Raw genomic sequence first — 16,317 nt, 5'->3', positions numbered from 1 at the left:
GCAATAACTGCAGGATAACTCTCAACAGAAATCTGTTGTACCAACTTTTCTTTAACCTTGAAAGTTATTCTATGTGGAGTCTCTAAAACATTGCATAATCTTCTTGCCTGTGTTTAGTTTCTGGAATTGTTACAGACTGCAATAAAATGGTATTTATGTTGATTTTGTTTCTTGAAGTTAGGATATTTTAGGGAATGTATTTGTATATTCTGTCTTTAGGTACTTGATTTAGGAGGCTAGTGGGCTGGAGAAAGAAAAAGAGAAATAGGCCTTCTGATTGTGCTTTAGGATGTACATATCATGTCTGATAAATTTGGCAGCAAAGATGGTTTAAGAAATTTTTGCCCCGTGCTGCAACTTGCTGTCCCATTAGTTAAAACAATACATTAAGCTATGTCACTGTGCTCTAAAACCAGTATTAAAATGAATTAAACATAGCAATCCCAAAAATTTAAAAACTAAAACATAGAATTCTGAATTATTTAAAAAAAGAAAAAAAGCTGCTCTTTCTTTTTGATGTCATCACACATTTGCATTAGTGTTCTGAATTGGGTGCAGGGGGATAAGCAATATGCATTAGGAATCCTTTACTCTGTGCATGTGTGACAACTCTCTCTGGCTTCCACACTCAGCTCAGGCTTTGATTAGAGCAAAGCTGTTATGAGATTCTTTGGCTCCTCTGGTCTTCTAAATATCTTAAAATAATAATAAAAAAAAAAAAGACTCTTGGGTTTTGGTGGGTAAACACAAAACTTATTCTTGGTTGCCACATCTAAGTTTACAAAAAGGCAAGAAAATTGCTTAAAATACAAAGATCATATAACTTCATTGGATGGTGAGTACGTTTTAATAAATTATATTTAAACATTTTCAATCAGTTTTGCCCTTAACCAAACTCTAACTTGCTGTACAGCAGGGGAAAGAAAGCAAAGGCTCTGAATCCTTCCACATTTTACTGATTTATTAGATGTGACTGATTTTAATTGCAGTAATATGCAGAGGTTCCGGGCAGGAGCTCATGGAGATGGTTGCAAGGAGGGGGTATCACAGTGTTATATGTAGTTATTTATACATATATGTGTTATATGTAGTGTAACTAAAGGGTCCATCATGTCAGTCCCTTCTCCCAGTCTCTGGCAGGTTCTGCTCGTCCAGCCTCAAGCAGAGCAGCACTGGAGAGCCTGGGAAGGTGTGTGTCATGGTGCCCTGAGCCCAGCCCTTCCCCTTATACTCTTGCAGGAATGCGTGATGAGGCAAGAAATAGGTGGTTGTTTAGAACTTACAGCAACCATTTCTGATCTGCAAGAGCTGTTGATACACTGGGGATTTATTTTATATGAGGCAGTGGCACAACAGTGGAAATTAGATCTCAAAAAGTTCAATAAAACCATCAAGACAGACTAGCAAAAAAAAAACTGATAAAGAAAAAAATTAAAAGGACAGTGAAAGAGGTGAACAGTTGTGTCTCTCAGGAAACTTAGGATTTTTTTAAGAAATTACATTTAAGATTAAACTTTTCCAAACAATAGGTTAGTAGATTCCAGAGGGAGATAAACATTACCCGTACATGAATTGCAGCTCTACAGTTTATATGAAATATTTTGACTGTGGCACTTAACAGTTTTTAAAGATACACTACATCATCACATGAAGGAACAGTTGATGGATATCAGCTCAAGGAACAATCCATTAGTTTTATGGGCTCAGATTCTGCTGTCACTGAACAACTTTCAGTAGCAGTCCCTAAGGAATTAGTTCTCATTAGTACTGAGGAGCATTAGAACGAGGCTCACAGCAAATAAAATGCTGCTGTTCATAAAAACACTTTGGTTGATGCATATACCTTCGGTTCTGTGTGTTTTCCTTTATGTGATGGGCAGAAATAAGGATGTGGTTCTACCATGTGGAGTTTATAATCTTATTATGCAGGGTATTTCACAACTACTTTTTTCAAGTTAGGCATAAATAAACAATAAATGCTATGTGGTTGAATGTTAATTTATGCACTGTAAATACTGATCTGAAATATTTCCCGTAGCTGTAAAAATATGTTATGGTCACACAGTCAGAGGCATTTAGGTGTGCAGCCAGTCTTATATGTACGTGAGCTGGGGTCTCTGGCATTTGTTTCATCCAACCAAGGGTCTTGATGGGTTGGGTTACTTCTGTTGCCTACATTTTGAAGAAGGCCAAAATGGAGAGTTAGGACAACCATTTCTGACCCTGAAATTTGTGAACAACAGCAAGTATATTCTGAGAAAAATAAAATCAAATCCTACTCACTTGAAGATACAAGTGAGATAAATGGAAAATTTTAGTCTGCAGAGCACTACCCTTCTACTATAAAGGCAAAAGTAATTATACAAATTGTTCCAGGAAGCGCAGAATTAACGAAATTTGGTTTAATAAGTATTCAGGTCTGTTGTCCCCTACTGCTTCTCTCTGCCTTTCCTGATAATAACCAAAACTCTCCTTATGGTGCTCCTATCAAATTAAAAAGAGCAGATCTGGAGCAATGTGTGTGTTGAGTGGCCAGCCAATATGCACACGCTGACTTATCCTGCTGCCTGCTGCCAAATGGAGTGTATAACAGCTGTGTTCTGCGTGCTTCTCTTTCAATGGAGGAACTAATTCAAATCTTGCTTTTGTAACCACGGTAAGACTTCTGCCCCCTTTTCAAATCTGACTGAAATTGGCAGAAACAAACTTGTAAAAGTACCAAAGAGATTGATGGATGGATAGACAGAACGATGACATAAGCCTTATTTTCTTGGCAGGCTGAGATGGCCTATCTGATTAGGTAATTCAGTGTTGAGGGTAATAGATTTTTTTTTTTTCAAACAGGGAAGTAAATTGCATTGATTTCAATGTTCAGAATCCCCTTGGGATTGTTCAGCTTGTCTATTCATTGCTTAATGCTTTATTGAAGTGTAAATATATACATTTGAGAAGGCATCCTGCACAAGTTTGGGACTGGGGACAGCTGTGATTTAGTCTGGCCCGATGACATTAATTTTCTTTCTCCTTGAGCTGTCTTGCTTAGAACCGTATAATTTTGTTTGCACATGTTTGGGAAAGAAGAAAGTCTAGCTATGCCATCCCTGAGCAATCTGTACCTTATATCCGTATTAGCAAGTCTAAGTGCACAAACAATATTTCCCTTGCTGAATCACGGGGATTAGCTTATTCTTTCAGAGCCTGTTTTATTCATTAGTTTACTTTTACTGATATCAAACACAGCCAAATTGCAAATGAACTACAAACCTGGAAATGCTTATTAACAAGATAGTGGCCATATGTGTGAATGAGATCTTCAATACATTTGTAATCATATGTTTGGGGTTTTGTTTTGGTTTTTTCCTTTTGATACCTAGATCTTGAAATATTTTGCTAATTTACTAACAGGGGACTTGTGGATAAATTAGTCTGTGATAGACTCTGTACTGCTGTGGCCAGACAGCTGCTTGCTTAACTTGGGGTTTATTTCTAGCCTTGAAAAAACATATAAAGGAAAGGATCGCAACTTCAGAAAGAAATTATTACTAACCAGTTTTTCAGGGAGACACACAACAGCCATGGAGAGTCTCAGGAGGAACACAATGGGATTTGGAGACTGCTCAGGGATTATACAGTTATTGTCTTGGTGAAGGGGCACACCGTGGTTGCAAGAGTAAACTTGGGAGGATTTGTGTTAGAGAAGCTTAGTCCCATAAAGAAGGACGTGTTTGACAAGCACAGCCTTGCTGGGAGGTCAGTTAGTGCACTGCTGTCGGTTGTTTCAGGTTGTGTCTTAGCAAATTAAACAACCAGGAACACCTGTACCCAAAACAGTGTTTCACACGGTTTTGCAATTTCAGGTGAAACTTTTTGCTTTAGATATACAGTATCCTCTCAGCTCTGTTAAATATTAGTCTTCCTGATAAACTTCAAGGGTGAGCTGCTCTTGGCAGGGAAACTTTGATGATACCTCCACCACCACCTCAGCTCCAGCTGGTCCCACTGCCACTACTTCAGCCCTGGCTGGTCCTATTGCCACCTGGCTTTTCCCCACCACAGCCTGAGCTAAGGGATCGGGTGCCTCTACAGGAGGCATGTGGGGCACTCACTGACTGATCCTTATGGGGTTCTGCTGCAGGAGACCAGTGGTCTCATGTGACTTGCAGAGCCTCCTCTAGCTTCAGGAAGTGGTAGGACCACCCAAGCAGGGGAGAGGACGGTGGGACTTCCTGAGAGCAACCTGCAGCTCATCAGTGTGAGCTGTAATGTGAAACTTTTGCTATGCCTAGATGAAAGCAGGGGCTGCCCCAGCGCTTGAACTCCCAAGAGGCCTCCAGTGAGGGTCTTTGCCCTTTTGGGAGAAGACTGCTGCTTTCTGAAAGGTTTGTCATCAGTGCTACTTTGAGCTAGTTTAGGTGGATGTAAAGAAATGTACTTCAACACTGTTCATTTTAACCTCAAGCCACTTTCAAGACTGTGTCTCTGTTATTCACTTTGGAATAAGCAGCAAGTGGGGTTTCTGGCTCTAGGAAATCCCAAGGTAACAGCATGGTTTCCTAGCTGCAGTAGCTCATTTTGTCAAGCAATGAAACACAGGAGCATGGGAGCACATCTGCAGTAAGGATGGTATGTGTGGCTTGTGGCAAGTGGACTGCTTTTCTCTTACTATGGTCAGATAATTTTATCTGCCTGCTTTTATGCTGTTAGTGATTATATAATTTAAACATTTCAATAAACCTTAGTTATATGTGCATAGGTAGCAGGGAGTGGCCAAATTAGAGGTACAAGTACTGTGTGAAAAATGAAACATCGTTTTCTCTGCTTTTATGATTGCCTGTTTGAATTTTTTCTTTTTTCAGGACAAGGGCAGAGTCTGCCACTTCCTACGGTTATTTTTTGTTAATTTTTCAGGCTTAACAAGTAACTGTGAAGCAGAAAAGGAAGAGGAGGAAGAGCATGACTACAGCTATCTGGATGAAAACATAATTGAAAACTTAAGAAAAGCATTTCATGACAGCAGCGTTGGAAATAAGCCTACACTCTCTGAAGGAAGAAGGTGAGCATAACCTATGGTCACTTGTGCAAACAAGTCTGGGCAGAGTGATTTTTCAGACTGGCCTGTAACCTTCACTTCCTGAAACAAGAGAGGTTTTTCCTTTGGGGCTGCCACTGTTACCCCAAACATCCTGTGAATATGGCAGGAAAGGCACCTCTGAGCCACCTTCTGTGACCCCCTTACTTTTAGCCATGTCACCTTTGTTAAAGCAGTGCCTATCATTGCTCTGGAGATAGAAGTGCACAGGCATTTTTTCTGATTTTTGCCTCTTAGCTGTAATAAATTATAATACTCTGAATTCAGTCCTTTTCCTCTTTTTGGAAATGTGACTAAGTTGTCACTTTAAAAGCTTTCAGGAATAATCTGTGTTTTAATTTAAACATCAAGGTTCTGCTCAGGCAATCTGCAGAGGCTTTAGATGCTAGTGGAGAGGGTCTTTACTTCTAAAGATCTCTGGGCATCATTTCCAGCTAAACAGAGATGAGAATTTTTCTAAGTATGAGTGAAACTATGTGATCCTAGCTCTTTTCATTCATAGCTAAATCTTGTATGAACTTCACTTGATTCAGCTGAATTGCTTCTTTTGTGAAGAGAAACCCATGAAAACACAGAGAAGCTTGAAATTTTTTGTTTCAGAGATTTAAAAAAAATATTTTTTATGAAGTGGTATTTTATTTCAAAATGTACTTTCTATTTATTTTTAACTGGCATGCAATATTTATATGTATTTGAGTTAAGCAATATAGTGAATCTGAAATAAGCTGTTATTTTTTTCCTGAAATGCTCAAACTCCTCAGAAACATGACATCCAGAGCAGTGTGTGGTATACATAAGACCATCTGTTCCCCTGCTCACAGCTGCAAAAACTCCAAAGTTACAGAAAAGACTGGAAAATGAAACGAAGTAGGATGTTTCACATAACACATTATTTCCTCAGTCCACAAACCACTGAGGGTGGGGTCTTGCTCTACCATGTAAAGAAGCTGAGAGAGAATTAAAATCTCTTTTGACTAAAATACCCCTTGCAGCTATAGGCATTAAAGGAAAAGCATGCTCTCAAGAAGAAAGCCAGCATAGAGGATCAGCATCTGATTATAGTACTTACTGTTATGGCATCAGCTCCTTTAAGTCTTTATCCACCTGCCCTTTAAACTCCCTATCAGTGGAGGTAAGGTTTCACTTTATTAGTTGTCTTCTAATGGGGCTCTAGCAAAACATGAAAGAAAGGACCTTTGCCATCTTGAGGGAGATCACTGTCTGGATTATAAAACAGTCCCATAAATTATCATCCTTGATGGCTCACACAAGTATCCACCCTCTGAAATCATTAGCTGAGGAGCATGTGGCTCCTCCAGCTGCTGGTCTCCCCCAGCCATCAGAAATCTTCCATTATGGCGTTTTTCTAGCACATAAAAGTTCTATTAAGCTTCCTCACATGTGAGCATTGAGAGAAATATGGATTTGATGTGGGCATATGCAATTAACCTTTAATGTGGGCAAAAGTCTTATAAAATGTCTAGCCAAATAAAGTAACCAAGCTAGCTGTTTTATGCTTATATAGAGAGAAATAATGCACCAAAATATGTTGTCTCTTTCGCCTGTGCCAAATGCTTAGTATCTGATTGTGTTAGTTCTTGAAGAATTCATCAGTCAGCTATTTCCCACAGTTCCTTCTTTCCTCGGGATTTTTATGCTATTTATTAATATCTACTTTTAATTATTCGGTATGTATGACCTATCAAAATTAAATCTATTGATCTAAATTACTTTTAAATAGAGTCATTCGGAGGAAAAATAGTTTTAATGAAATACAGAAGTAAACCTCAACAGTCAAGTCTGCTTAAAAAAAACCAGTATTTATTGTTTGCAGTGTTTCGCCAGTGTCACCCTCAAAATCTTTTCCACAGTCAGGGCTAAAGCATGGCAGGATGATACTGCTAAGAGCTAGTCCTCATTCTAAGCAACAAGGAGAAAGAAAGAACAGAGACTTGCCTCAGGTCATTACTATGTTAATTTTGATAGAAAAAATGTGCCCAGTGGGTCAATGATGCTAACATGACCTCATCACTCCAGAACAATAAGCAATTAAGCAAGGGACTTCACTACAGATGCCTGAGCTTGCTATAGAAACAACCATCATTAACATATTTTATTTAACCTTTCATTAAAGATTAAGAGAAATTAAGAAAAAAAACCCCACACCACCCTGGAAGCATTTAAAATGTGTGGCTTTCTTTTTAACAAGACAAGTTTATCTTCTTTTACTGCAATGAGTTGTTTTTGCTTTTTTACTGAGGAAAGCCCTGAGTTTGACAGTCTTTTAGGTGGTATTAAAGATGTCAACAGTGAGTTTTCCTGGGTGTGAGAAAATCGGAAGAGAAAAGGTCCATTACATTGAATTGGAATAACGGTGGTGCTGCTGTAATGTCTCCTCCTATGTCCCTGCAAACAAAAATGAGAGGCATGAATGCAGGAACAGCAACAACAACAAAAGAACAGCAGTAAAAACAGAGAAGGCAGCTTCTTTCTCCAGTCCTGATAGCTGCTTGTAATCTCATGGCTGGAAAAGGACGGAAGCAAAATGACCCAGCCACCTGGAGAGCTGAAAATGAGTACTGGTGTCAGGCTGTTTCAGGACGTTGCTTTCTGGACTTGAACTTCACATAAGTGCCGGAAAGGAATGGTCTCAGCTGACTAACCTTCTGTGCTTATTCAATAGGAGACACAAAAAAGAAAAGTAGGAAAGATAGAGAAATGCAGTAGGGAATGAAAGAAACTACACAGCTGTGTTTTCCTGTTCTCATGAACTGAACAGCTGAGGGCGTTTTGTTCAGGCAAAGTAGGGTTTTCTTTTTTTCAATTTGTACCAAATTATTAAAGTAATTGTATGAAATAGATTGAGGAGCAACTTGTTTCTTTTTTTTTTTTTACCTTGGTTCTGCTGCGATGCAGGTTCCTTCATAATTGAAATCTAGAGACAGTACTGCAAATGAAAACCAGTCTTTCTGACCCTGCCACATCTTCATTAAACCTTTTGTACTGTTTTTCTAAGACATTTCTCTGGAGCTGTCATACCACTGACCCTCTAAGTTAGCTGTTTCTTTCTTAGAAAAGCCTCTGGCTGAAAGGCTGCAGGTAACTTTGTAGCCTTGGGGCTATTGGAGTGAGGAACCCAAGTCTCTGACTGTAGTTGTGTATTCTCAGCACTTTAGAAAGTCTCCCTCCTAAGTAACTTTCAGTGCAGATTTGTGGGCATCATCTACTTTGCTTATTTTCATTGTTACGTGATTTTTCAACTGCCACTTTTCCCTAATATGTTAAGTGAAGCTTTTTTCCAGGTTGCAACCAATGGCGATTCCAGAAGGAAGGAAGAATCAGGAAGGAGCAAATAAATAAGTGTGCTGCTCTTAGGGCTGCAAATCCGTTCTTAGCTTTGACACAGACAGAACTTCAAACAGTTTGTCTCAAAGCAGTTGTGATTTCAGAGACTCTAAGGGCAGGGGAGACTACCACAATTATTTAGATGTTCTAAATATTCTCTTCCTACATGCACAAGCACTGCCATTCCCCAGACATCAGATTCCAACTTTTCTATAGTGTGGCAGAGCTGGGAACAGAGCGCACTGGTGAAGTCTTAGCACGCTTCCAGATTACCATTAAATATTAATTAAATTAATAATTAACATCAGCCCCAGGGCACACCTCTCGGAAGCCTGTCTCCAAGAGGGAGGTATCTCTTCTCCCATGTCTGCCAGACCAGCAACATGACACAGGCACCATGGTTGTAATCATCCTGGAGAAACACTAGGAAAATTTTTGCTGGAGTCAGAGTTTATACTGACTAAATGAGTTCTTTGGCCTTGTGTAGGTCAAATATTTCCCTAAACTGCATAAGCTATACTAGTAAAAGAAAAATTTTCTGGTATCAGTTTCACTTATTTAGGCAAAGTTGCTGGCAGAGCTGTGTTGGAGTCATATATTACCTTTATTTTTGCTGTAGTCTTGGGATTGCTGGTGTAATGGTACTGACAAACCATTTTACGGCACAGACAAGCCCTAACTTGCGGCCATTAATTTGACTCAAGAGCTCATTCACCTGTACTCTCTGTGCAATTTTTAGATCAAAAAGTAAAATTTCTCATTTCACCCTGTCTTTTTATTTTGTTTGTTTTCAGAAACATCTGAAGCAAAATAATTCTGAAACTATCTGGAAACAAGTAGGAAGCTCTGTCCTTCACACATTAAGATTGACCACAACTGTAAGAAAAAGCTGCCCATGAAAATGTCCTTCTTGTCTCATGAAAAGCATATGAGGCTGTAACTCAGCTATAATAATCCCCTGTGAAAATAAACTGCTTACTTGTCCTAAATAAGAAGTCTAATGTCTCATAACCCCTTGAAAGGACAAAGGGACATTCTTTTGTACATATTTATTAATGAATTCAGATAATGATGCCAAGTCCAATCCTTCATTCTCATTGTACCTGAAATTCCAGTTATTTCCTGAATCACTGTAGGGTATATGCAAAAGGAACATCCCTTACTAAAACAGCTGCATGGTTGTTTCCTTAGTTTTTTTTTTTTTGAAAAGGGAAAGGTCGAAAGGGAAGGGTTGTCTTAGGTGAACAATTGGCCAATTTCTTTGGCCAGTCTTACATGCTTCAGGTTAAGGCTCAAAACTGGAAATTACCAGATTCTGCCCCTCTTTCTGATGAACAACGTACAAGTAGTACTGTTGCAAAACATGTAAATTGCCCCAGAAAGCAATGCCACTCCTCTCAAAGGGAAGTGCTACTCAGAAGGCCCAGGAACACCCAACTTAGATAGCATTGCCTTCTCCATAACCCCTTGCACAGCTAATATTTAGAATCACTCTAGAACTACTGTATTCAGCCATGTTCTGAAAATGTGGCCAGGAAGGATGGACAGAAGCTGGAGCTGAAATGTTAGTGTTCATGCTGACTCTACAAACTGAGAAAAAGGCACATGCTGCCCTCTTCAAGAAGCCTGAGAAAAGCAATCCTGAAGAACTTCAGCTATACCTTGTGGTACCTCGTATTCCCACACAGGGTTTGGGGGAAGAGGCAGCCCCAGGTGCCTCTCTGCAACACCCATGAATGGCCAATGTCACCCCCCTGGAGAGAAGGTACAGGAAAGGCATCACAACCTCTTCTTTTTGAAATGAAACAAGTGTTTGTTTTGAAGAATTTCCTTGTACTTTATACATCTGAAAATGGAAATGAGAGCAAAATGGTTGCATGGTATCTGAAAGGATACAGGACCTCCTTGGCCCAGATGGAGGGTCCTCCCTTTGTGTCCTGCCCCCCCTAGCCTCTGAGTGCTGAGCAGGGACAGGGAGAGCCTCTGTTTACATGGATTAGTATCTCAGTGGGCTTAGCAGGAAGCATGTTAGTGATGCTGATGTTAGACCTGCCACATTCCTGTCTGGGATCGATTTGGGCAAGCACACGAGCTGCACAGGTAGGGTGCGCTTAGCATCTTTGGGTGTTACAGGACCTAGTCCCTGTGTGCAGCTCATGCATAGTGAGTGCTGTGTATCCAAAAGTGTTTGACCTAGGAGAGGTACATAACCCTCTGGCAGTGATTTGATTTCCAGGGAAAACTATCGAGAACTGATGTGTAAACACAGAGTTGATGTGCCAAGAGTTTCCGGACTCAACAGCAGCTTGATCAGAGTGGCATATCCAGAAATCCCAGACAGCAGGGTGGAGAAAGAAAACATGTTTAGAAAGCCTAGGAATACCCTATTTTTAGTCCTCCTGAGGAGTTTAAAAGCAAAAGCTCACAAAAATGCCTTGAAATACTTTATTGCCTGCTTGAAAAGACTTTTTTCTTTATAGTATCTTCAGACTTGTCTATTAAAATTCTACTGAGTGATTAATTTTCCCTAATTTTCTTAATAGTCTCACATTACTTTATTCAAGATAAGTGTTCATCCTCATTAAAATCAGTTACAATTTAAGTATTAAGAGTATCAGAGTACTCTGATTCTGTGCATATCACTAGTTAATATGGTTTGCAGGTGTGTACAGAACTTGTAAGTGGCTGACACATGACTTTTGTGTATTTTAAATAAATCTTAAGCATTTTTTCACAAAAATCTGTGTTTCTCTTCTAGCAGCTCAAAACAGCCCTGTTTGTTTCACTGGCAAGTACAGCCTAGTATTTCAATAAAAGAAATTTGTTGTGCATTTTACTGATTTTCTTTTTCTCTTTTCCTACTTTTCTACTGAATGTGATGATATCATCTGCTGAATGTTTGAAAGGTATGACTTATTGCTACCACAATTTTCCTTCACTAAAGTACCATAAACCAGGCTTCTGCAGATAGAAAGGAGGAGAGGAAAGCCAACAGCCTCTTTGGCTGCAGTGGTAGAACAGTGCCAGCAGGTTGAGGGTGATGACTCTTCCCTCTGCTCAGCACTGGTGAGGCCACATCTGGACTACTGTGTCCAGTTCAGGAGCATGAAGATGACTGAGGACTTGGAGCATCTGACATACAAGGAGAGCATAAGAAAGTGTAGAAAAAACAAGGTGCTCATTAGTTGCTCTAAGCGTTAGGATGAGTGTGAACGAGGTGGGGTGCAGTAACTTTCCCAGCAAACCTAGGCTTCTTTCATACATTGTACGTCAGCATTTGGGATCTAGTTTGTGAACAAAACCAGTGCTCATCAGCCCTTTTTGCAAATTCTTCCCTTTAAAATGCTTTCAAAGAAGCAATTTCTCTTCTTTGCATAGATCCTGTCACGTAAGGAGTCTGGTTCTAACACCCTTGTCCCGTGCTATCATCCTGTCTTGTATATTCAGCCTCACTGAGTTGAATGAGTTTTATTGATCTGAGTGAAGGCCTGTATCTTTTCCTCGGGCACGTGAGCCAGCATCGCGTCCTATCACAGAAACGAGAACTAGCCTGGCTGTTCAGTTTACAGGACACGGAGGGACAGTTCCTCTTGCATTCAGTTCTGGCATAGAGGAGTCCTTGTGTGCAGCAGGAGGCCGTGCTGCTGTGCTGTGCTGTGAGGAAAGGGCATCCAGTCTTGCTGAGGAAAGCAGAGGGGAGGGAGGAGCATTAACTGAGCATTTCCAAGGGAGAACTAGACAAAAACATTTTTATGATATCAAGACAAATATATAAGTCATTTGCAGAAGAGGGGCTGTGAAGAATTTTAAAACCTATGCAAATTGTTGATTCTTGGTTCACTGACAAAGATCTGCTGGCACAAGAATCATTTCAAAGCAATCTCTTGCTTCAGCTTAGCTGAACAATTACATTTCAACCACACAAATTAACTGAGAGGAAGTGAAATACAAACCACTTTCTATGCAAACCTCAGCAGCGAAGTCCAACTCTGACTCCACTCACACATTGTACAGTGGAACCATCCTGACTCTTCTACCCAAAGAAAATTATTTCATATAGCCTGTAGAAGTTAACATAGGAGGATATAGAAATATTGGGATTGACTCAGGTACAGTGAAAATAAGACACCTGGAACAGAATTCACTGAGTAGACAGGAACAGCTAGTTGGGAACTGGATTGCTACTGAACTAACAGTTGTTTAGAGCTGGTGCTGGTAACACCAAGATTTCAATCCCTGTTCAATCCCTTTAGGGACCATTCACTTAAGAGTTGGACTCGATGATCCTTATAGGTCCCTTCCAACTCAGAATATTCTGTGAAATTCTGTGAAATCCAAGGAGGCACAAAGTAAGACCCTAATAAAAGGCTTGTGTTCGATATTTAAGACTTAATAAGTATTGCGATTCCCTTATGCCATACAGATGACCACAGCGATTTCATACTGTTTGCTAGTACATGTTTGACAAAGCTATAATGTCATTGCAATCCTTGAGGGACATGGTTATCATTCCCAGACATTAATGCTCAAGACGACTGCATTCAAGAGGGGAAAGCCATTTTCAGCTAAACACAGACCACAATCGCTGTGCCTGAAGAGAATACAAGTGTATTTAAATAATAAGATATTTGCTTTGCAAAAGATTGGCATAAGCTTTTGCACAGACTTGTTAGCTTAAAGGCTTATCTCTTTTAATGCTAAGAAGTATTTCCAGTGTGTTCTCACTGAGGGCCTGATCAGAAGCAGCTGCTTCCACAGCACTCCATGTGTGCATAAGCCCTTAGTGAGATGGCATTTTCTGTTTGGATGATCAATATGCACATTTTTTATATATCCAGCCTTTGTGCCTGGGAAGATAAGAAGAATCTTCTCCCTGCATTCTTCTTTAAATGCCAAAAGCTCTTTTGTTTAAATGACACATGTCGCAAGAACACTTATCTACCACAATGCTCCCAATAAGAAACCACCATTTATTCTTGATATCTCTTCACCTAACGGATATGATACCTTTCCTACCTCTCCTAAGACTGCCCAAGTGTCTTCTTAACATTTTTCCACTTTGGTGCATCTTCGATTTTCAACTTTTTGACACCATATTAAAACTGATTGTCTTTGAAGAGAAGGTTTTCTTGCTTCTGCTTCATGTATTAGTGGTAGGTTTTTGCTGGTTTGGGTTTTTTTATTTTTTATTATTTTTTTTCATTTTCCTCTGTTGTTTTTTTAATGCATTTGTGTGCTAGGAGAGTTCTTGTGCTTTGCAATAATACATCTCTTTGATAAGCTTACTTGGTATATTTTCATAGGTTTTTGTATTTTCTAGGATAGCCTTTTACAACTCTTTCTTTAGGACCGATAAACCATGTGGGTCTGATCTAAGTGCGAACTGCCAGCTGCTGGCAGGCTGGGTAGGAGGAGGGATTACCCTACCTTTGCCTTGCTGCTGCTGCTCTTGCCCCAGTTCACTGCTGCCAGCCCCCAGCAGAGAGAGGGTACTGGGATGGATAATTCAGTCTGACCCTTTTAATTTTCTCATGTAACTTGAAATTCCCCATGTTTGTTAAGATTTGGGTGTATGTCAAGATGGTTACATGGTGTCTCAAGGGGCTGAAGCCACCAGGATCTAAGAAATGCCTGTACATGTGCATGCTTTATTCCCCTCTCCTCTGTGATATTGCCCCTGAGGCTCTGGATGCAGCAGTGCCAGCAACTGGAGGCTCAGGCCAGCCTCAGAAAGCAGTAACTCTTCCTAGGGCAGCCTCAGATGTTATGATCTTTCTTTCTAGGAAATACAATGTCCCTCTGTAATCCCCCTGGTCCCCGTGGTGCAGAGGAAGGTCCTGAGTGGAGCTCAGAGGATTGCCCCCACACGGGGCACTGCAGCTACTTTGTCAGCAAAAAGACTCTTCTGCTTTTCCCCGTTTTTTCACCTGCCTGTTCTTCTCAGCTTCAGTGATCACATCTGTCAGTATTTTGGGACCTAACATCGCACAAAAAGAGAGGTAGAAAGAGCCTTTCTTTCTAAAATTACTTTTCTAGTCCAGAAAGCTGGTTTATACTGCCACTATCTGTCCACTGTACCTGCTGCAGCCCCTTCCTGCAAACACGCACACGAACAGTTCATGCAAATTTTCCCACAGCTACAAACATTTTACAGAAGGAAGTGAAAGACATTAAGGATTTTGTTTTATTGCATTTTCTGTCCTGGAGAGTTTGATTAAGCGTGGATCAGTTAAAAAGATTTTTAAATTATCATGCCTTTTTTTTTTTTTTCCTAGAATCACGTTTTAAGTAGGTAACATAAACATAACGTTTTTAACAAATCTTTATGTGGTTCTGCCTCCATTCCTCATCCTCTGAACCCAATTTTGAGTGACTGACTGTGCTTCCCAGCTGGAGCAACCCTTTCCAGTTGGTGCAGTCAGGCAGGTCTGCAGCCCCAGGCTCCCTTATGCCCTCCAGGGATCCTTGCCAGCCACTGCCTGTGGCAGCACAGCACTTCAACGCCGCCGTGCACTTTGCTCTTGAAACACCTCATGGCCACTTGTATCTCTTTGTAGAACAGAGAATTATATCCAAAATGAGATTAGATTCAGATTTACAAGTATCAAAAATGTCCTTTTAGGTGTTAGACCAAATGCCACTGTGGGTATAGGCTGTAAGCACTTCAAACTTAAATAGAACAGAGCTCAGCAAGTGCTCTGGTGCCCAGCATTTGTGTAAAAATGAAGTGGCAGTGGGAGAGGTGGTATCAAGTTGTGATTTTTCTTCAAAAATTAAACTGAAGGAAATATCAGACCTTTTTTCAGATGCCAGCTCTTTGCACTCAGTATATCAAGGTTCAGAATGAGATCTGGAAAAGGCAACATGCTCCTTCTGAAGTCACTGATGTTAGGATAAGGGACATGTTATAAGACTGCATCATCTCAAATCTCACTACCCTTTGGTAATGGGAACTGAAGGTCCACAGCTCACAACACCCTGCTAAGAGGGGCAGGCAACATTCCCTGGTCTAAAAAAATAACTGAACAGTTTAGGTTTGGAAAATGTAGATTTTTTTTTTTTTAATGTTGTGCACTACAGTTAGAATACTTATATTATTAGGTAGTTTTGTTTTCTGTTATGGTCCAAATCTACATCTGCTTCCCAGCAAAACCTCCTAGCAGCCAGGTTAGAGGCTGCCCTGGGCAAGAACGTCTTTGCTCTCCTCCACATCTGGCAGGTGTATGGAGAGCACTTTTTCCCACCAGAAAAAATACATTAGGGAGCATAGGCTGGGAAGGAATGCCCAAGTAATTCTGCACAAGTTAGGGAACGTGGGGAAATCTAGGGTTCCAACTCCTCCTTGAAAAAAAAAAATTGTTTTTTGGCATCTTTGCAAGGGACTTCCTTGGGTGTAGGCCCTGTAAACTCTGTCTTGATATCTGAGAAAGCTAAAGAAGTGACTGCTGACCTCTGTTTGCGGTTTTGTGAAGGCAGAGATGTCTTTCCTAGAGAAGGACAAGGATGCCATCCTCTTATGGAACAAAAAAGGAAGATTGCTAGAGAGGTCGGTCCTTACATATATCTATTATGTAATAGTTTAGGACAGTATTTGTAAAGCACACGTCCATTTTACACTGGCTGTATGCCTAGCTGCAAAGAGTGGACAAAGACAAGAACCTCATTTCTCACCATTCCTCAGAAATGTGATCTTTCCTGTAGGAAAGGCACTAAAAACTGTGCAGCTCTCAGACATGAGGAGCTGATCTGCCTAAAATGAGCCTGGGTGACCTTGGGTGCAAGTAGACTGAGGAGGCAAAATTCCCATCAGCCCCACAGAGCTGGGGTGGGGCAGAGCACTGCACAGTGTTCAGCACTACTGTCCAAGTTTTGAGGATGAGCAG

The 16,317-nt window shown here is 40.4% G+C and overlaps 1 protein-coding gene across 2 annotated transcripts in view; it reads left to right on the top strand.

The window, feature by feature from the left end:
* THEMIS (thymocyte selection associated) overlaps positions 1–10,218 on the top strand; it is an 82,270-nt gene extending 72,052 nt beyond the window's left edge. The window contains exons 5-6 of one of the 2 annotated variants that reach the window (XM_027880528.1): positions 4,909–5,053; positions 9,229–10,218. In XM_027880528.1, the coding sequence (XP_027736329.1) occupies positions 4,909–5,053; positions 9,229–9,238 (155 nt within the window). In that variant the 3' untranslated portion in view covers positions 9,239–10,218. Of the gene's footprint in view, positions 1–4,908; positions 5,058–9,228 lie in introns of those variants that run through there. The other variant, XM_027880527.1, reaches the window with a different exon arrangement.
* Positions 10,219–16,317: the final 6,099 nt, after the last annotated feature.

This window comes from Empidonax traillii, unplaced genomic scaffold (assembly GCF_003031625.1).
Source record: "Empidonax traillii isolate 1590-97213 ecotype Southwest subspecies unplaced genomic scaffold, ASM303162v1 scaffold72:size2462915, whole genome shotgun sequence".
Classification (NCBI taxonomy): Eukaryota; Metazoa; Chordata; class Aves; order Passeriformes; family Tyrannidae; genus Empidonax; species Empidonax traillii.
The sequence above is the reverse complement of the archived record's forward strand: the minus strand, read 5'-3'. Positions and strand labels throughout refer to the sequence as shown.